Source organism: Ovis aries, chromosome 19 (assembly GCF_016772045.2).
Source record: "Ovis aries strain OAR_USU_Benz2616 breed Rambouillet chromosome 19, ARS-UI_Ramb_v3.0, whole genome shotgun sequence".
Classification (NCBI taxonomy): Eukaryota; Metazoa; Chordata; class Mammalia; order Artiodactyla; family Bovidae; genus Ovis; species Ovis aries.
In genome coordinates this window covers 57,279,296-57,300,917 of record NC_056072.1, presented here as the reverse complement: position 1 = coordinate 57,300,917, position 21,622 = coordinate 57,279,296, and the positions used below count along the sequence as shown (strand labels likewise).

At 43.9% G+C, this 21,622-nt stretch overlaps 1 protein-coding gene across 16 annotated transcripts in view; it reads left to right on the top strand.

Annotated features, from left to right (window-relative positions):
• The window catches only part of NR2C2 (nuclear receptor subfamily 2 group C member 2), a 115,920-nt gene that overhangs the window by 5,869 nt on the left and 88,429 nt on the right, over positions 1-21,622 (top strand). For 10 of the 16 annotated variants that reach the window (XR_003585991.3, XR_006057116.1, XM_042236428.1 and 7 more), the window contains one exon: positions 9,857-9,940. The exons of 3 other annotated variants lie outside the window; for them this stretch is intronic. Coding sequence is in view for 9 of the 13 variants with exons in the window: in XM_042236428.1 (XP_042092362.1) it covers positions 9,881-9,940 (60 nt within the window). In the remaining 4 variants the exon portion in view is untranslated. Of the gene's footprint in view, positions 1-1,094; positions 9,264-9,856; positions 9,941-21,047; positions 21,159-21,622 lie in introns of those variants that run through there. 3 more of the 16 variants (XM_060402687.1, XM_060402686.1, XM_060402684.1) reach the window with 2 other exon arrangements.

Here is a 21,622-nt window from a genome sequence, read left to right as displayed (position 1 = left end):
GAGAAGTGAGAGGTTGGTGGGCCAGAGAGCAGAGCTGAGGCGGCATGGTTTTCCTGGGCGCCACCTGGCATTTTTAAGAGCCACCTGAATGGCTCTGAGGAAGTTAATTCCGTCAGGCTTCAGGATGTGTTTCCGTGTTTATTATATAGTGTATCTGATTGTGTAGTGTTTGTCGAACATCTTAGAAATGACGTTTGCAGTGCCCTCATTGCCTCTCACCCCTGCTCCATCGCTTCTGGAATAATGCATCCTTTTACTAGGTTGATTTGTGAATAAGCCTAGAATTATTGAAAAATCACCTTTTACCAAGGTTAAAAGCAGATGTCTCAAAGTGCATGTCAGCCTTTTGCTGAAAAGAATATGTTTATCAGTTCAGTCACTCAGTCATGTCCAATTCTTTGTGACCCCATGGACCGCAGCACACCAGGCCTCCCTGTCCATCACCAACTCCCAGAGTTTACTCAAACTCATGTCCATTGAGTCAGTGATGCCATGCAACCATCTCATCCTCTGTCTTCCCCTTCTCCTCCCGCCCTCAATCTTTCCCAGCTTCAGGGTCTTTTCCAGTGAGTCAGCTCTTCACATCAGGTGGCCAGAGTATTGGATTTCAGCTTCAACATCAGTCCTTCCAATGAATACTCAGGACTGATCTCCTTTAGGATGGACTGGTTGGATCTCCTCCAACAGCACAGTTCAAAAGCATCAATTCTTCAGCACTCAGCTTTCTTTAGGGTCCAACTCTCATATCCATACACCACTACTGGAGAAACCATAGCCTTGGTTAGATGGACCTTTGTCGGCAAAGTAATGTCACTGCTTTTTAATATGCTATCTAGGTTGGTCATAACTTTTCTTCCAAGGAGTAAGCGTCTTTTAATTTCATGGCTGCAATCACCATCTGCAGTGATTTTGGAGCCCCCAAAATAGTCTGACACTGTTTGCACTGTTCCCCATCTATTTCCCATGAAGTGATGGGACCAGATGCCATGATGTTCGTTTTCTGAATGTTGAGCTTTAAGCCAACTTTTTCTCTCTCCTCTTTGACTCTCATCAAGAGGCTTTTTAGTTCCTCTTCACTTTCTGCTGTAAGGTTGGTGTCATCTGCATATCTGAGGTTATTGATATCTCTCCTGGCAATCTTGATTCCAGCTTGTGCTTCATCCCGCCCAACGTTTCTCATGATGTACTCTGCACAGAAGTTAAATAAGCAAGGTGACAATATACAGCCTTGACGTAGCCCTTTCCCGATTTGGAACCAGTCTGTTGTTCTATGCCCAGTTCTAACGGTTGCTTCCTGACCTGCATACAGATGTCTCAGGAGGCAGGTCAGGTGGTCTGGTATTCCCATCTCTTCCAGAATTTTCCACAGTTTGTTGTGATCCACACAGTCAAAGGCTTTACAGTACAGATTTTTAAAAACTTAAATTTTTAAAGAATTTATTATTTTTGGCTGCACTGAGTCTCTGTTACTGTGCGTGGGCTTTCTCTAATTGCAGCAAGGTGAGGGCTGCTCTCGGGTGTGTGGCCTTTTCCTTGCAGTGGCTTCTCTTGCTGGGGAGCGCGGGCCCTAGGTGCACAGGCTTCAGTAGTTGCAGCGACCAGGCGCTAGAATGCTGGCTCAGTAGCTGAGGCACTTGGCTTAGTTGCTGCGCAGCGTGTGGGATCTTCCTATACTCAGGATCAAACTCATGTCCGCTGCACTGGCAGGCAGAGTCTCAACACTGGCCGTCAGGGAAGTTCTAAATTTATAACATGTCTCTTTTCTGAAGAGATAAAAGATAGTTTTTTAAAGTAGGAAAATTTTCAAGTGAAGAAAAGATGCATTGCATCAGAAGGCACATACAGATGTTCCTTGATTTATGATGGGTTTATTCATAAGTTGAAAATATGCAGAAAAATGCGCTTGATACACCTAACCTACCAAAGACCGAAGCTTAGCCTTGTTTACCTTAAATATGCTCAGAACAGTGACATTAACCTGCAGTTGGGCAAAATCGTGTAATGTAAGTCTATTTTATAATTACTGAATATCTCCAGTAATTCATTGACTACTATACTAAGAGTGAGAAGCAGAATAATTTTTACAGTTTAATTGTTTAACTGTCACAGTAATAGTTGTAACAGTAGGTCATGTGACTGACTGGGAGGTAGCTGCCGCTGCCTGGCATCATGAGAGGATCATAACTGTATACTGCTAGCCTGGGAAGAGTTCAGAATTCACAAACCCAAGCGCAGTTTCTACTGAATGCGTATCCCTTTCACACCATGGTGAAGTTGGAAAATCCTAAGTTATTCCACCTTAACCTGGGGACCTTCTGTGCAGGAGTGCTCAGAGGAATGCCAGTCATTAGCACTCCAAACTAGAATCATCTAAACGCTCATCAGCTGTAGAATGGATGAGTAAATAGTGCCAGAGTCACATGCTGGAACACTGCACGGCGGTGAAGACGCACCGCTCCTCAAGGTTATCACCATGAGCAGAGAAGCCAGACACAGGAGGCCACACTAACACACAGCTGAGAGACAAGCGTGGAGGGCAGGGCAGCAGGGGAGCTGGTGCTCTGAGGCGAGAGGGGCGCCTTTCAGGTGCTGGGGGCGCTCTGAGGGCAGTGCGGTTTGTGTGTGTGTGTTCACTGAAATGCAGGGAGCTGTAGCATTATGATTTGTGTGCACTTTTGTATCTGCATGTTAGGCTTCAGTAGAAAAATTTTTACGTTAAAGATTGTAAAATTATCCCTGCTGTTTTAATCAGTATGATTATTATGTTGGTAAAATGTGTAAGGAGAAAGTGTGTTCAAGTTCCAAAGGAACTGTCGTGTTGCTGTCTGGGTGGAGCTAGGTCAGAAATCACAATCACATATTTAGGAATTAGTCGCTCAGTGGTGCGCGACTCTTTGCGACCCCATGGACTGCAGCCCACCAGGCTCCTCTGTCCATGAGATTTTCCAGGCGAGGATACTGGAGTGGGTGGCCATTTCTTTCTCCAGGGGATCTTCCCAACCCAGGGATTGAACCCCGGGTCTCCTGCACTGCAGGCAGATGCTTTACTGACTGCGCTCCAAGGGAAGCCCTATTTAGGAATTAGTGGTTACATAAAGTAAGTTCCTAAAGATCTAGAGTACTGGTGTGAGCCATTTGCTCCTTGGGAAGATTAGCCGCTCTCCTGTCACTCTTTATAATTCTCTTCTGTTGACTTCGTCTTTCAGGAAACTATTTTGAAGGGCAGTCGGGTGCAGAGGGAAGGTTGTGGTTTTAGAGTCAGAAGCCTGAGTTAGAACCCCAGGTACCTTTTTTCCAACTAGGGGGCTTGGAACAAGTTGGCTAAGCTTCTGAGTCTCCCTTTCCCTCCTCTGTCTGCATTGGTGGAGCTAATAATGTTGCACCTACTCAGAGGGAATGGATTTAAGGATTAAATGCTGCCTACTGTGACTTCACTTTCACTTTCATGCATTGGAGAAGGAAATGGCAACCCACTCCAGTGTTCCCGCCTGGAAAGTCCCAGGGACGGGGGAGCCTGGTGGGCTGTCGTCTATGGGGTCGCACAGAGTCGGACACGACTGAAGTGACTTAGCAGCAGCAGCAGTGATATCAAGCATATTGTAGGTGCTCCGAAAAGCTGTCCTTCTTTCCTCCTGTCTCTTGCTGGGCCACACTCATAGAAACAGGGAGCGTGCATTTCGTCCTTGCCCTTGGGCCCTTGGTAAACTGGGGAGACCCCCCCAGTGTGCAGTGGCGTCTCGGGACAGGTCTCCACATGGGGACCTGTAGCATTGCTCTGGTCGCTGGGACTCCACAGAGGTGAGAGCCGCTCCTCTTCCCCGCTAGTCCCTGCTCACCCACCTCCCCAGCCCCCACGCACCTCCACTGTCCTTTCCTGGACCCCAGACTTGGAACAGGGAAGAAGCAAGTTTCCTGTGGGCACAGGAAATCACCCAGCCCCAAAGCTAAGTCATCTTTGAGTCTCTTTCTGACAACAGGCTCTGTGCCTCAGCTTGGCCCTGCCGGGGTCCTCGTGGCATCTTCTGTGTGACGGGCACTCACTGAATCTGTCACTTGATATGTTTCTTGCCTTCGGGTCGATCTGTGATTTCAAGTCTTGAGCTGTGTATCTCTCGTTTTTTAAGTTCTCAGGTGTTTTGTATTTATATTTTTGCTTTTATTTTCTCATGAGTCCAGAGAGACTTCTGACAGGCACAGCATAATAAAACTTAGACTGCACACCTCACTGCCTGTCTAGAAGCCCTGTTGTTGTTGTTTAGTCACTAAGTCGTGTCCGACTCCTGCGACCCCGTGGACTGGAGCCCATCAGGCTCCTCTGCCCCTGGGATTTCCCAGGCAAGAAGTTCTATACTATAGCAGTAGTAGTATTTTGCAAACAGTTGTTGGTGTTGGTTTATTTTCAAATATTTGTGAAATTTATCCTAATTCAGCCGTTTCATTTTTCAGATGTGCAGTTTAATTCGAGTGAATTATAAATATGGTCTGAGCATATAATACATATACATATGTAGTTAAATCTCATGTGGCTCTTATGTCAAAATAAGGGGCCTATTCCTGATTATAATATGCATTTTAGTATACAGTTTGTTGCTGCTTTCGGGTGACTTTGAAATTGGTGCTAGCGGTAGCGCCATGCACAGCATACCTGCTGTGTGCCTGGCACAGCGTTAGGCCCTTTATGGATGGGTTGAGATCTGTTCTTCATGATAATCTCACGCAGTCCAGTATCAGATCAGCTTAGAAGTCTGCCAGGGCCTCTGAACCCAGTGTATTTGTTTAGATGAGGAAATATCAAGGCAGTAAATCTTTAATGTTATGTAATTTGGGGCCACATCGTATATAAATAAGGATGATGTGAATCAGTTCTTTGTGAAGGGGAAGGCAGGCTCACCCACTGCTGTCAGCGAAGACAGGGTTTCCTTGTCCCACGTGTTTATTATCATTGGAGACGTTGGCCTCTCAGCCTGCCCCTGGGGAGCGCACGGCCAGGCTGTTCTCCAGCGCCCTGGGGTTCGGGTGTTCCCAGGCTGAGCCCTGCTCTCACTGCAGTGGGGTCTGCAGCCCCTCGCTGAAACCAGAGACACCCTGGTTGCACAGTTTGGTCAGCTGGATGCTTTCTGTAAATCTGGAAGAGTTGATTAAAGCCTCCGTTGTGTCCTCTTTGTTGTTGAGAGAGATACTGTTGTACTTGTATTTGAAGGAGTTTATGCTCTGAAACCTCCTGCCACATGAGGCCAGGCGGTGGCAGTTTCACTTCTGCCATTCTGCGGCCCATATGTTTATGCTGCGCCCTGTTGTCATCTGTGCGCTGGAAGACTTGCTAGTTCAGGTTAAGACTCTATCCCTCGTCTGTGGCCACCACTTTCTAACTGGCCTTCCGTGGACCGTCCTTTTCTGTTCCCTCCTCACTGTCCCCCGAAGGATTATTTTTTTTTGGAAGAGCCAGGAATGGCCACTTCATCTCTCTGCCGCACCTCTGGTAGCTCTCGCTGCCTTCAGTGTCCGGCCCTCTCCTTGAGCGCTCCAGCCGTCCCCCCCAGGTTGCCTGCTGGTCCTCAACTCTGCATCCTCCTGTGGTCTGCCCGTCTGTCTGAGCTCTGCCTGGAACTCTCTCCCACCCACCCTCTGTCCGTTTGCTCCATTCCACTTCCCTTCAAGACCAGTCGTCTTGGCTTCTCTCCTGTGAAGCTGCCATCGCTTCTTCCTGCGGACTGTAGCATTTACCTTGCTCAGCTCTTACTGGTTTCCTTCATAAGTTCTTCAAGGACAAGGACTTTCTCCTTTATTTCTTGTTGTTACTCATGCTCAGCAGTCAGCTTGTTGCCTAGTTATTTTAAAAGGATGGATGGTAGTTGAACTTGGTTAGTTGAAAACCACCATAGGAAAGTATTCCATAGTAGGTTGGTTTTGTTGTTTAACTTAGGGTACATGGTTTTCTGCTCTTTGGTTAATTAATGAGAAAAGAGGGGGTGCGGTGCTCCAGGGTTAGAAGGCAAGCGGGCAAGCGCCAACCTTTGGAGCCTTGTGCTTCTGACCCGGGAGCTGCCCGCGTCAGTGTCCTGCCCGGGGTGCGGTGGCCCTGCAGCGAGTGTGCGTTACTCAGCATGGTGCTGCTTCGCTCTGCCAGCAAGGCTGTGGCCGAGGCCTTTGTCTAGTCTGTAGTGTCTAAGCAGTAGGGTTTTCTGGTTTGTTTTTTTTTTTCCCTCAGATTTCAAATGCAGAATTATGTTGTTCTAGTGAATATGGCTTTTCAAAGTACACATGGACATAACCCACTCTTCCCCAGAGCTGCTGTTTCTTGAAAGACACCCCCTACTTGGTAACCATCTCCCGATACCCTTTCCAAGGCTTTGCCCTTCCCTGTGTCCCAGGGGCCACCTGTGACTGGGGTAGCCAGGAAAACAAGCCCTGAGGGGAGCCTGACCCCCTGACATTGTCTTTTTTTCCTAGGGCATTTAAGTTAAAGGTCCCCCCTCACTTCCTGACCTCACTAGAGGATGCTGTTTTACTTATTTCTCACTACACTGTGATGCCTGCAGGAAGCAGCCTCTGTCTTCTTTGGTTTATACCTGAGGATAAGATGCGGTTTGCAGCTTTACATGTTTTTTCAAATATGATGAAATGGAATATGTTTTTAAAATTTTCTCTCTCTCCTACCTGGTCTCTCTGGATTTAAATCAGTGTTGGGAGCAGTTTTCATAGGTTAGTCTCTCTCATATTCTGTTAGTCTCCGCTTGCCTTTCCAGAGGTGCACACTCGTCCTTGTTCACTTGTAAGCACTTCCTAAGCTGCTGTTGGTGGTGACTGTAGTTTCTTTGGTGGCGGAAAACTAACAGATCAAGAATTATAAGACATCGAGTATTGGGGTGGCCAAAAAGTTTATTCCGGTTTTTCCACAGCACCTTATGGGAAAAACTCAAACGAACTTTTTGGTCAATCCAATATATAAAGGAAGGTTGTTGCTCTGGGTATTGCATGTTTGCTATAGACCAAGAGGTTGGCGTGGAAGGGAGAGCAAGGTGGGGAGGGGGCCGCCTGCCCCAACAGAGAGCAAGCCTGAGCTGTAAAGTGGTAGAGTCAGATGGTGAGTAGACAGAGGAAGGCAGGACAGCTGTGCAGGAGAGCAGAGACCTGCGAGCCACGTCCTCGGGAGCACGAGGTGCGGCCGAGGAGTCACTGCAGACGAGCGAGGAGAGCTCAGATTGTTCTGGGAATGGGGTCGAAAATTGATGATCCATATTTGAAGAAAATTCACTGGACCCTTTGTCTACCTCTGGACTCAAGAGTTAATTTGCAGATGGATTGAGAACTTACATGTGAGAGACTTAAACATATTAAAATTAGGCTTGTGACTTTGGGGTAGGACAGAATTTTCATAAATAAAAGTACAAACTGTAAAGAAAAAAAAATTTAGCCTTATGAAACTTAAGAACTTTCATTCATCAAAAGACACCGTGAAGAAAGCAAGCAGATGAGCTGCAGAGTAGAAGATACTTACCATTTATATAATCACCAGAGGATTAATACGCAGAGTGGTTAGCTTTCCTGAACTTCCCAGCTCACTGCTGCTTCTCTGAGGCCTAATGTCTGCTATCACCAGTCATTAGCAGTATCTTGCGGCCCCCTGAGCCTTGGCTGAGGGTGATGAGTCCTGCAAATTGAGTGTTAAAGTGAGTCACTACAGAAAGGTTTCTGAGTTACTATCAGACAGTCACCTGTAAAATCCTTTTCACCGCATATCTTAGAGGTGATAGACAAATAAGAGGTGTCAAGCACCTCTTTTAGGGAAACCTGGTAGAAAAGTATGCCTTTCTAATACTTTGTTATTTCTCTACTCTAATACTCAATGATACTTCCCTAACACTATTTTTTAATACTCAAGTTCATGTATTTCTTGCATCAAAATGCAGTTGATGGCAACACAAACGCTCGTAACACCTCAAAGTGTTACAGTCGCAGCTGCATATTTGGACTTAATTTCTTAATGTAGTGTAGCTGTTTAGATTTTATTTCTTAATCTAGTATATCTGTTTGCTGTCTTTATCCATCTGATTCCTTAGAGAGCTCTTATTTAAGATTTTGAGGAAAAAAGATTAGAGCCCTAGAGGTTTCACGTGCAGTAGTGGTGTTTTTATCAGGTTGATTTCTGGTGCATGTGAAGTCATTCTTTTTTCCTCTGTCTCTTATTAGTTGGAACCAGACTGTAATAGGGGAAGAGACAAGAGTGTTTCTCAAAGCTTTTTCTTGTAGAAACAAACAGGAGTAAACAAATGTTAAAATTCTTGACTACTTATTAAAAGAATAAATAATCGGAAATACTTCTCCCTTGTCTTGGACCTGATCTTGTTCTCTGAAGGCGATCCACTGACACTGGTGACCTGGGGTCATTGTCAAGGTCAGTGTAATACCTGCTCTTACAGGACAGTGATCCTTGAAGTCAGGGCCATTCTTCTCTTATTTGTCTGTCATGGTTTCATTCTCCATTTCTCTCTCATTTTGGTAATAAAATAATCTGAAGGGGAATTAGTGATAATAGAAGTGGCGGCTGTCTAATAGTGGATAGAATAATACAGAAGGCTGCCAGAGTGGGAAAGTTCTGTCGACATCAGTGCTTAAAGTAACACTTCAGGTGAGAACTATGGAAAGTGCTCTGTGCAGTTGCATTGCAGAGTATTCAGTGCCTGGGAGGGGCCAGGCACATGGACTGTATGTGCATTTTGTGTGCTGCACACTGGCTGGGCCCGTGTAGGTTTTGTGTGTGAATGCTGAGAGTAAGTCACACAAGAGCTTTAGATTCCTGTTAACCATGGACCTGTGCAGTCAGTAGTGAAGTCTGCCTTGTCCAGAATGTGGGTCCAAAGTGGAGTCCCTTTATCCTAGGTTCACTGTGGCAGAATTATTGGAAAGGGTTTAGGGACTACTCAGGGTTTCCTTGATGGCCCAGAGGGTAAAGAATCCACCTGCAGGGCAGGAGGTCCCCTGGAGAAGGGAATGGCTACTCACTCCAGTATTCTGGCCTGGAGAATCCCATGGATAGAGGAGCCTGGCGGGCTGCAGGCCATGGGGTCGCAAAGAGTCGGACACGACTGGGCGACCGACACGTAGAGGCCCTCGGGGGAGCGTTGCTGCATGACCAGAGGACCAGGGGTCAGTGTCATCAAGGTGCCTGCTCTCCAGTGCTCCTGACCCGGGACACCAGCACCACGGTGCCTCTTGAGACGATCTTCCTCGATTTTGAGGCAAATGATGGCATACTTTTTCTAGTAAGATAAAGCTGAATTATTTGTATTTCTAATTTAAAGAGGGCTTAAAAATATAAATTGATAAATTTATGGGTACTGTGTTCTTAGCCCACTTCAGTAATGTCGTCTCCTTACTGCTTTTGTTAATGTCTGCTCTTTAACTCCTGAGTGAGGGGTGTTACACCGGCAGGGCTCTGCTCCCTGCTTGGCCACTAGTAACGGAAGCTTGGTTGCTGAGAGCAGTCTAGGGCTCTGTCTGGAAGTTGACCGTAACAGCTTTCTCAGGTAGCCGCCTTGGCATTCAGCACGCTGTGACCCGGGGCCATCCATGTAGGTGTCTCCCACCTGCCTGAGAGGTGAGCCAAGCTGTTACAACCCAAGAGACCTGGCAAAGTTCCAGATTTGTCTTTGTGTTTACCAGGGGGGATTCTTGTCCCCAGACAAGTGTTTCTACTGATCAGTATTGGTACCTGTGATTGAAGAAGCTGGTTAGCTTGTGGTCTGAGGACAAAATCTGCACCAGACAGTACCAAAGGAGAATTTTGATTACTAATGTTTTTCAAGGAGGCTGGTTTCTGCCCACCTGATGGAAGTCGCTGCATCTTTCCAAACAGGTTCTCTAATGGTCTTGCTTCACCATGGCTACAAATGCGGAGGGGCTGGTGCAGCACAGAGTGGGGACCCGGCAGGTGGCTGAGGTGAGTGACGGCGGCTGGCCCACCAGCTGGCACTCTTGCTCTTAAAGCAGAGTACATCAGTGTGCGCCGCCCTTTGAAATGGTCCCGATGCAGCCAGCATGCAATCCGAATCCAGAGCAGGGTGCTGCCTTTGAAGACGAGTTAAAACCACAAGCACGATGACTCCTCAGGTTCCTTTGCATAAATAGGGTGGCCTAGCGGCATACAGTAAGGTGACTTTAAAGATTCTACCTTGAACAAAAACACGAAGAGTCTGATGCTTGTCAGGCTTGTGAACGTGTGATTCCCAGTCCCAGGCTGTTAGTCTCTTGCGCATTTGATTCTCTTAATCCCGTGTGTGCTGGGGAGTGGGTTCTGTGCAGTCCACAGTCACTGTTGACCTTCTTCCCTGTCCTGGGAGTTTTGCTAGGTGGCTCAGTGGTAATGAAGCCACTTGCCAGTGCAAGAGACTCCTGGGTTGGGAAGATCCCTGGGGAAGGAAATGACAACCCACTCCAGTATCCTTGCCTGGGAAATGCCATGGACAGAGGAGCATGGTGAGGTACAGGCCATGGGGTCGCAAAGAGTCGGACACAACTTAGCAGCTAAACAACAAGAAATACGGAGGTGACTGAGCCATCAGTCTTAGCTTTAGTATTCTCAGGGGCTGGTTAGGAAGTGTTTATAAAATGCGGAGACGTAGAGCTCCACGCGAGGAGGGGAGTCCTGGAGGCTGCCCTGCGCTGCAAGTAATCGTTTGTTAGACCCCAGGAGGCAGGGTTGGAACCTGGCAGGTGCTGACAGGGCTTCTTAAGTCAGAAACCTGTGCAAAGACAGGGTGGAGACATGAAGTCCCTTGGTCTAGGCAGGCAGCCCGAGGTGTCCAGGAGGGAAGTAGGGCCAGATCGTCTCGCTGTGTGCCAGCCCTCCACAAGGGCTTCAGTCCTCAGCGACCTTCTGAGGTTGATTCGATCGCTGAAAGCGAAGGTGAGGAAACCAAGGCTCAAAGAAGCAATCGGCCAAGGGCACGCTGACCCTGTTGTGTTTCACTTCTTCCGAAGCTCCCGTGTAAACTGTGCTTCGTGCTGCAAATAAGAGCCGTTAGAAGGATTCAGAGTTGTATTTTTGAGCCACTAATCATATTCCTAGAGTGGAGAAGCAGGTTTACCAAAGAATGGACATTTAAAGAAAGGATTTTTTAAAGTAAAAAGTAAGTACACACATGCCAGCTTAAATCAGTAAAAATGGTGAGCAGATTTTTCAGATTGTCAATAAACCATTAATTTTAAGGCGAGTGTATAATCATCCCTTTCACCCAGCAAATCATCAGTTCAGTTCAGTCACTCAGTTGTGTCCGACTCTTGGTGACCCCGTGGACTGCAGGTTCCCTGTCCATCACCCACTCTCAGAGCTTGCTCAAACTCATGTCCATCAAGTCTGATGCCATCCAACCGTTTCATCCTCTGTCACCCCCTTCTCCTGCCTTCAACCTTTCCCAGCATCAGGGTCTTTTCTAATGAGTTGGCTTTTACATCAGGTGGCCAAAGTATTGAAGCTTTAGCAAATCATGATTAAATCATGTCTTTAACTGTCAACAAATCATGGTTAGTTTTAACTGAAGATGAAAGCAGACAGATTTCACAGATTTTTCAATGTTAAATTTTTTTAAAGAGCTTCAGAGCTGTGAAAATATCAGGGTTAAGATGCTTGTGTTTATTTGTTGCATTAGTTTGTGATAGGAACAGTTATCTTGAGAATCTTTGTTGGCTTTTCATATTTAGGGTTATTTTGCATTTAATACAGTTTCTAGTTGACACAGACTTGGAGACTAGTATACAGATCACTGCCTTAAGAAGTCATCATTACGTCTTATGGGTTTATTTAGTTATATATAGTACTGACCTATAGTAACTTAAAGGATAATATAAGCTTTGTGTATGTATTCAGAAAATTCACTAGCTGAAATTTTCTGTCAGATGCCTTATTTCCATGAGGAAATGGAGTTTCATGTATAATAGTACAACTATTGATTCCCATGGCAAAAAGTATATTTTGTGGAGACTTCCACAAGAATAGGCATTGTTAATTTGAAGAACAAAAGTAATCTTCCTATTTAAGCTATTCCCTATATTTCCATGATTATTTTAAAATTTTAAGCTTAATGACTTAAACTATTAACATATAGTATTTGTATAACACTAGGTCAGCCAAATGTGTAAGAGAAGCTGCAGGTCATCATTTTGTTGCTAAACAGTAATTGAGTGGGGATAAATTTTTTTAGTTCGGGGTTAATAGCAGTCAGCTTGGGATAGTTGTTCATTCATTCAGCAGACGATGAAGGGCCCCTTCCCTGCCTGTTTGCCAGAAGCCCACGCCGGTGAGTAACAGGCCTGGGGATCTGCTCCCCAGAGCTCTGTTGAAGGGATGAGGCATGAGACAGGCTGCCCTGGAGGATGGGCTCTCCAGGGATCAGAAAGATGCGCGTTCAGATCCAGGCCCTGCCCCTTGCCGTCTGTGGCTGCGTGTGCCTCGGTCCTCATCTAGAAAACGGGAGGAGGAGAGTGCCTGTCATCTTGTGGGGTTGTTGTGAGAGGTCATTGAAATACAAACGTGTAGGAAACTTTAGGAGGTCCCTCCCTAGTGGCTCGGAAGGTAAAGAAGCAGCCTAAAATGTGAGAGACCTGGGTTCGACCCCTGTGTTGAGACGATGCCCTGGAGAAGGGAAATGGCAACCCACTCAAGTATTCTTGCCTGGAGAATTGCAGTTTCATGGACAGAAGAACCTGGCGGGCTATAGTCAGTGGGATTGCAAAGAATTGGACACAACTGAGCAACTAACAGTTTCTTCTTTCTTTTCCTGCTTTTGCCATTTGAATGAGATATAGCAACATTGTCACTTGTGCAAATGACTTTTTCCCAAGTTCTCAGAACAATCTTTTTTTGCTACAGACCAGAGAAATCACATTACCAGAATAAACTAGGAAAGATGGATCACACAAAGCAACAGCTCGGTGTACTACAATGTATCCAGATTCTTTCAGTTATTCAGAGAGTGCAACACAGTGGTCAGGAGTATAGACTCTGGAAAAATTGCCTGGTTAAAATCCTGGCCCTGCCGCTCACAAACTGTGTGACCTACTTCTTTTGGAATTGTTTATGAAGAATTGCTGATTTTCTATAAACGTCTGGTGGAATTCAGCACTGAAGCCGCGTGGGCTGGGGCTCTTTTTGCAGGTAGGGTTTTAGTTCCGCATTTAGTCTCGTCACTAGTTATAGTTCTGTTTGTATTGTCTTCTTTTCTTGAGTCAGTTTCAGGAGTTTGTGTCTTTTTGAGGAAAACAAGGTTGGTTAATAGGTATTGGAGAGGGTGTGGAGAGGTTGGAAACTTGTATCGTTGGTCATAATATCAAATAGTGCAGCCGCTTTGGAAAACAACTTGGCAGCCCTTCAGAAGGTGAGCATGACGTTGCCGCCTGGCTCAGCAGTGCCACGCCAAGCTGCAAACCCAAAAGAGATGGAGCGAAAACTGGCCCACCAGTGTTTACAGGAGTATTCAAAATAGGCAAAAGGTAGAAGTGGTTACATGTTCAACAACTGATAAATGAGTAACAAAATGTGGTATATCTAGACCATGGAATATTATTGAACCATAAAAAGGGATGAGTTACTAACATGCCATAGCATGGATGCCCTTGACAGCATTAGACTAAGTGAAAGAAGCTAGTCACAGAAGATAGCATATCATTCCGTTCCTATGAAGTGTCCAGAACAGGGGACTCTGCAGAGATGGAAGGTAGATTACAGCGCTTGCCTCAGTCTGGATATTGGAATTGATACCTTTCTGAGGTGTTGAGATTTTTCTGAAATTTACTGTGGTGAAAGGTTGCACATATCTGTGTATATATGAAAAACCTTTGACTTGTACTCTTCAAATAGAGTGTATGGTAGGTGAATTATATCTCAATAAAAACTTGTTTTTAAAAAATAACCCATAACAGCAACTAGATGCCACTACCAAAATTAGGGGATATTTTCCAAAATTAAAAAAAAACAAAAACAAAAGAAAAAAAACCCAAACTAAAAGGACACAAAAACTAAAAGGATTTGTGACTTCTGCTTTTTAGTTAGAATTATATACTTTCCAAAACAGTAAAACTTGATGACATATGCATTAAAAATAATAGTGTGTACAGTTTCATTCCAGTTTTGTAAGGTATTTGTGATTAACATGTACCTGTCACTATATAATATAGTGTGCCTGGTGTTATGCTTTAGCTCATCACCTTATTTAATACTTCGGTTAATACTATAAAGGAAACATTACTTTCCCCGCTTTAAATAAGAGGAAACTAAGAGGTAGAGAGATCGCTTTGCCGTATCTGAGTAACTTCAGAGCCCAGACTTTCATACGGCACAGTAGGTTCATATTTTATTCTATGAAAAACATCTTTTTCTCAGTTTTATTGAGATACAGTTTACATATAGTACTGTGTAAGCTGTATATTAAAAAGCAGAAACGTTACTTTCCCAACAAAGGTCCATAGTCAAAGCTATGGTTTTTCCAGTCGTCATGTATGGATGTGAGAGTTGAACTATAAAGAAAGCTGAGTGCTGAAGAATTGATGCTTTTGAACTGTGGTGTTGGAGAAGACTCTTGAGAGTCCCTTGGACTGCAAGGAGATCAGTCCTGAATGTTAATTGGAAGGACTGATGCTGATGCTGAAGCTGAAACTCCAGTACTTTGGCCACCTGATGGGAAGAACTGACTCACTAGAGAAGACCCTGATTCTGGGAAGGATCGAAGGTGGGAGGAGAAGGGGACGAGAGAGGATGAGATGGCTGGGTGGCATCACTGACTGAACGGACATGAGTTTGAGCAAGCTCCAGGAGATGGTGATGGACAGGGAAGCCGGGCATGCTGCGGTCCATGGGGTCGTCGAGTTGGACACGCCTGAGCGACGGAAGTGACCTGAAGCTGTAAGGTGTGCAGCATGATTTAACGCATACGTATCATGAAATGGTTAGCACAGGAAGTTTAGTGATCATCCATCGTCTTACATAGATACAAACTAAAGGAAAAGGAAAATAAATATTTTTTCCCTACGATGAGAACTCTTAGGTTTTATTTACTCTTGTTAACAACTCTCATATATAACATGGAGCAGTGTTAATTATGTTAATTGTGTTCTGAGTTACATTCCTAGCATGCATTTGTCTTATAACCGGAAGTTTGTACCTTTTGACCGCCTTCCTCCAGTTCCCTCTTCCTCCACCTCTGATAACCACAGATCTGAATTCTGTGTGTGTGTATGTGTGGTTTGAGGTGTAGATGACCCACACCACCATGTTCCCAGTGCACCACATCCCGATTCAATAGTTCTATATATACATTGCAAATGACCCCCACAGGGGCTTCGTTTTCTAAAATGCCCTACATGCTGACAGTGTTTTTAGTTTTCTTGAATTTGGGCAATTTTCTTTATACCTTCATTTTCCAAATTTTAATTGAAACACTTTGTAAAGTCAGTAACTCTTATTTAAAGAAATTAAAACTTTCGTGGTCACAGAGTGTCCGAGGCATGGCTAGATCCAGGCTTCTACTAAATGTGTGTGCTGTAGAATTGAGTATGACATTTCATGAAGAATACGGGTTAATTTTTTTAAAGGGGCTAGTTGATAGTTGAGAGTTTGTAGCTGAAACAGTGGAAGGCTGGATCATATGTAACAGTAGCATTGGTTTTACTTGTCATATCTTTGAAATGATCTTTGAAATGAAAGACCCTGTCACCACTGAGAAAATACCCAAATTCTTATGACCCTAATTCCTTCTTTTATCATCAGGACTTGCATCACTTGTTGCAGAAAATGTCACACTTCTAAGGGAATGTTTAAAAACCTAGGGCACTCCCTGTACTTGGAAAAAACTCATTATTGGCAAAACTACATCCTTAAGTGGAAGAAAGCAAACTCATTGCTCCAGTTTCAGGTTTTCAGTGTGCTGAAAAGACACAACTCGTTACATTTTATTATTCTGCCCTCTTACAAACTGGCATTTAAGTTTTCATTTTCTTGTAGTATGTATACATCTATTTTCTTGTAGTATGTACACATTGATTTAAATGTTGGCCAGTATTATGCTTGGCATGAGACAGAACAGGAAGCTTCTGAACCACCCCCACCCTTTCCTTAACCTCAAGTCTCTAAATTTGATGTCTTCTGGTATTTAACTCCTTATTCTAAAAGTATGTTTACCTTGCCTTTTTTTTTTTTTTTTGTAAATTTTTAAATCAGTGTTAGACATTGCCCTTTTTTAGGAGAGAGGTGTTTGTTTTTTTTTTTAAATTGTGGTAAAATATAAAATTTAAAATTAGAACCATTTTAAGGGTACCGTTCTGTGACATTGACTACATTATTAGATAACCATTACCACTACCTATCTTTAGAACTTTTCATCTCTCCAAACTGAAACTCTCTACCCCCTACCCTTTTTTAAACTCTGTATCCTTTAAACACTTAATAACTATTCTCTCCTCCCCTCTACCCTGGCAGTATTTTATTCTTTTTGATGCTGTTGTAAATGGAATTATATACTTAATTTTTTCTTTTGAGCATCATTGTTAATTGTGTAGAAGTGCAGCTGATGTTTGTGTTGATTCTATATCCCGCAGCTTAGCTGAATTTATTTTACCAGATGTGTGTGAATGCTAGAGAGAGATCAAGGTTTCTCTGTGAAGATCGTGCCCATCTGTGTGCTTACTCCTTCAGTCGTGTCCAGCTCTCTGCGATTTCATGGCCTGTAGCCTCTAGGCTCCTCCGTCCATGGGATTCTCCAGGCAAGAACCCTGGAGTGGGTTGCCATGCCCTCCTCCAGGGGATCTTCCCGACCCAAGTCTCCTGCATTGCAGGCAGATTCTTTACTAGCTGAGCTACCAGGGAAGCCCCGAGTCATCTGTGAATAGAGAAAAATGTTACTTCTTTTTAATTTGAATGCCTTGTGCTTATTTTTCTTGCCTAATCATTCCGGCTGGAACTTCCAGCATGTGGACTGAAAGAGGTGAAAGCAATCGTGCTTGGCTTTCTGGCCTTAGAGAAAGATTTTCATCACAAAATGTGATGTTAGCTGTTATATGACATATTGACTATGTTGAGATAGTTTCCTGCTATTACTAGTTTGTTGGATGTTTTTGTTGAAAACAGGTGTTGAGTTTTGTTGGGAATGAGCCCCCTTGGGCTTCCCAGATGGTGCTAGTAGTAAAGAATCGGCCTGTAAATGCAGGAGACGCATTGGAGGTGAGGGTTCAATCCTGGGGTTGGGAAGATCCCCTGGAGGAAGAAATTGCACCCCCCTCCAGTATTCTTGCCTGGAAAATTCCATAGACAGTGGAGCCTGGCAGCTACAGTCCATGGGGCTGCAAAGAGCTGGACATGACAGAGCACACAGACCTCAGTTAGTCATGGTGTATAATCTTTTTAGCATGCTGCTGTTAGCACTTCGCTGGAATTTTGCTGAGGCTTTTACGTTGGTATTCATAAGGGATGTTGGTCTATGGTATTCTTTTCTTCAGTCTTTGCCTAACTGGTACCAGGGCAGTGGTGGCTTCATGGAATGAGTTTGGGAGCGTTCCCTCCTCTTCAGTGTTTTGTAGGAGTTTGAGAGGAACGGTGTTAATTCTTCTTCAGATGTTCAGTAGAATTCAGTAGGACAGGGCCAGGGTTTTTTGAGGAGTGAGGAGGCTTGATTACTGATTCACTCTTACTAGTCAAGGTCTACTCAGATTTTCTGTTTCTTCATGATTCAGTCTTGGTATGTTACATGTTTCTAGGGATTTGTCCGTTTCATCTAGGTTATCCAGCGTGTTGGTATACAGTTGTGCACAGTGCTTGCTTATAATCGTCTTCATTTCTGCAAAATCAGTAATAAGGTTTTTACAACTTCTCTACCATATACTAGGAATTATGACATTATCACAGATACTTCCTAGTATCTCCAATAGAGTTGTAGAACTCTGAATACTATTTTTCATACAAATAAATCAGAGGAGTTTTCAGTTTCCGTTGTTTTTCTGTGAAAACATTCCTCCTCAAGTCCTCTGACCTCCTGCTCCAGTGCTTACTGATGGCTTTTTAAGCCAGCTGCACAGCTGCCATCCTTTATCTCTCTCTTGTTTGGGATTCTTTCCTTGAGTTCATGTCTTTTTCCTTTTTTAAAAAATAAAGTAACACGCTCAAATAACTTCCTAAGAAACAGTGCATCAGAAGTGAATTGTTTTTAGATCTTAGATAGCTAGATATGTCTTTATTTACATTCACATGCTTGAGTAATAGTTTGATGGAGATAGAAATCTAACTTGAAAATATTTTACTTCAGAATTATGCAGCATCATTTTATTGTCTTTCAGCTTTGGGAAGCCACTTATATTCTCGATCTTTGTGCGAGTCTGTCTCCCTCTTTCTTTCTTGCCTTTTCTGTTCCCTCCCTCCATTGTTAAGATCCTTTCTTAATCCCCGTTGTTCTGAAATTTCACAGTCACACCTCTTAGTGTAGTTATTTTTTCATACATTGTGCTGGGCACTCAGAGGGTCCTTTGAATCTAGAAACTCGCGACCCCCTGTTGAAATTGTTTGACACTAGTTCTCTGATTGTTTCTTTCCTCAGTACTTTTCCAGTCTCTTTCCAGAACTCCTCATTAACTGGATACTGGAGCTCTGGAACTAATCCTCTCATTTCCTCATCTTTTATCTCCTGTTTCCAGCTTCCTCCTGTTTCTCCTTTTGGAGAGATTTCCTGACTTAGATCTGTCTTCAGCTCTCGCAGTTGCTTGAACATACTAGTCAACCTTGCTGTTCCAACTCTCAAATGGGCTTAATGATGGTGCTTACTCTGGAGGGGTACCGTTCAGAGTTAGTGTGTCTAGAGCATGACGTATAGTAATCATATACTGCAGCAGTCAGTGCCCAGCTCCGGTTGCTGCTACAGTTTTGTTTTCTTCTTTGCTGTCTTATTTTTCATTTTAGGAAGTCTTTTCTGGTTTTCTTTTATAGCAATTTTTTCTTTGATTTTCCTTTCTTGATTGAAATTTTATTGGTTGTTTTTGAGGATCAGTACACAGATATTTCAGTTTGTTCACAATTTGTAATGTGTGTACCGAGCATCTGAAAAACCATGTAGTTGGGAGTTATATTAGTTCAGTTTAGTTCAGTCGCTCAGTCATGTGCAACTCTTTGCGACCCCATGAATTGCAGCACGCCAGGCCTCCCTGTGCATCACCAAATCCTGGAGTTCACTCAGACTCACGTCCATCAAGTCAGTGATGCCATCCAGCCATCTCATCCTCTGTCGTCCCCTTCTTCTCTTGCCCCCAATTCCTCCCATAATCAAAGTCTTTTCCAGTGAGTCAACTCTTCGCATGAGTTGGCCAAAGTACTGGAGTTTCAGCTTTAGCATCATTCCTTCCAAAGAAATCCCAGGGCTGATCTCCTTCAGAATGGACTGGTTGGATCTCCTTGCAGTCCAAGGGACTCTCAAGAGTCTTCTCCAACACCACAGTTCAAAAGCATCAATTCTTTGGTGCTCTGCCTTCTTCACAGTCCAACTCTCACATCCATACATGACCACAGGAAAAACCATAGCCTTGACTAGACGGACCTTACTTGGCAAAGTAATGTCTCTGCTTTTGAATATACTATCTAGGTTGCTCATAACTTTTCTTCCAAGGAGTAAGCGTCTTTTAATTTCATGGCTGCAATCACCATCTGCAGTGATTTTGGAGCCCAAAAAAATAAAGTCTGACACTGTTTCTCCATCTATTTCCCATGAAGTGATGGGACCAGATGCCACGATCTTCGTTTTCTGAATGTTGAGCTTTAGGCCAACTTTTTCACTCTCCTCTTTCACTTTCATCAAGAAGCTTTTTAGTTCCTCTTCACTTTCTGCCGTGAGGGTGGTGTCATCTGCTTATGTGAGGTTATTGATATTTCTCCCGGCACTCTTGATTCCAGCTTGTGTTTCTTCCAGTCCAGCGTTTCTCATGATGTACTCTGCATAGAAGTTAAATAAGCAGGGTGACAATATACAGCCTTGACAGACTCCTTTTCCTATTTGGAACCAGTCTGTTGTTCCATGTCCAGTTCTAACTGCTGCTTCCTGACCTGCATATAGGTTTCTCAAGAGGCAGGTCAGGTGGTCTGTATTCCCATCTCTCTCAGAATCTTCCACAGTTTATTGTGATCCACACAGTCAAAGGCTTTGGCATAGTCAATAAAGCAAAAATAGATGTTACTCTGGAACTCTCTTGCTTTTTCCATGATCCAGCGGATGTTGGCAATTTGATCTCTGGTTCCTCTGCCTTTTCTAAAACCAGCTTGAACATCAGGAAGTTCACGGTTCACGTATTGCTGAAGCCTGGCTTGGAGAATTTTGAGCATTACTTTACTAGCGAGTGAGATGAGTGCAATTGTGCGGTAGTTTGAGCATTCTTTGGCATTGCCTTTCTTTGGGATTGGAATGAAAACTGACCTGATATTAAGAGGATATCAAATGCCAGTATCTTCAAATGTTGCTAAACTGTTAAATTGTAAGCCCCACTGGTTCACAATGTAGCATCAGGTACCTGTTCAGGTTTTCAGTCTTTCACAGCCTATTAGCAGTTACTGGGAAAATGGACTGCCATGGCCAAAGGAGCTGCAGAGAGCAGGCAGCTCGGACAGGCAGAGCCAAGGTCAAGAAGTTGTTTTCTTGAGGAAACAATTTTACTGAAAACAAAATGAGAACAGAAATAATTTTAAATGTTAAAGGCATATTAAGTGCACAAAACTGGCGGTCCCAAGTTGTCATTTGGTGTGCTTTATATAATAGGAAATGAAAAGGACCCCCCTCCGTGGCACACTGAGCTGCCACCCAAGACAGTCAAAGCGTCCTGCACTCAATATTCTGCTGTTTTCAGGTTGTATCGAAAAATAAGCAACAACAGATGATGCACCACTCAAAAAAAAAAGAAAACATTTACCCTTGAAAGACTGTGTATGGTGGGATTCCCTCCTTAAAAATGTTTCTAGAACTGCTTTTTTTTTTTTTAAACCCTGTGTTTACAAAATAGCTGGTAACTATTCCTCCGCCTTTCTCATGAAGTGAAACAGGGACCTCTACGACTTGGTGTGTGACGCCCCGCAGCGTTGGCCCCTTTCTCTCCCGCTTCATCAGAGGCTGGACTCTCCTCTCTCAGTTCTCCATTTTCTGCAGGTAAACCTTCTTTAGTTTCTTGCTTTTGGTGAGCCACTGTGGCCTGTTTTCCTTTGCTCCCGTATTCTTTTTTTTTTGGTCTGAAGAGTTAACCCTTTCCCGTTTTGTCTTTGTTTCCACTTTTGCGGGAGCAGGTTTAGCTGAACAGGATGGAACTACCTGGCGAGTTTTCCTTGTCTCGTGGATGAGGTAGTCTGTCCTTTCTAGTGAGGGTGATGATTCCAGTTTCTTGCTGTTTAGTTTTCTTTTGCTGCTTCCATAGACGCTGTTTTATCCAAATTCCTTTTTGTCTCTTTTAGTTCCCTTATTCTATAAGGAATATTTTTCTCACATGGCTAATGATCCTTATTGTTGGCTCACATTTTTAAAGTGAAGCACTTAAAACTGAAAGCAAAGACAAACATGTTTTGTGCAAGAGGAAGTCTTGTCAGCTTCCAGTTTGATTTTACTTTGGGGTGATTAGA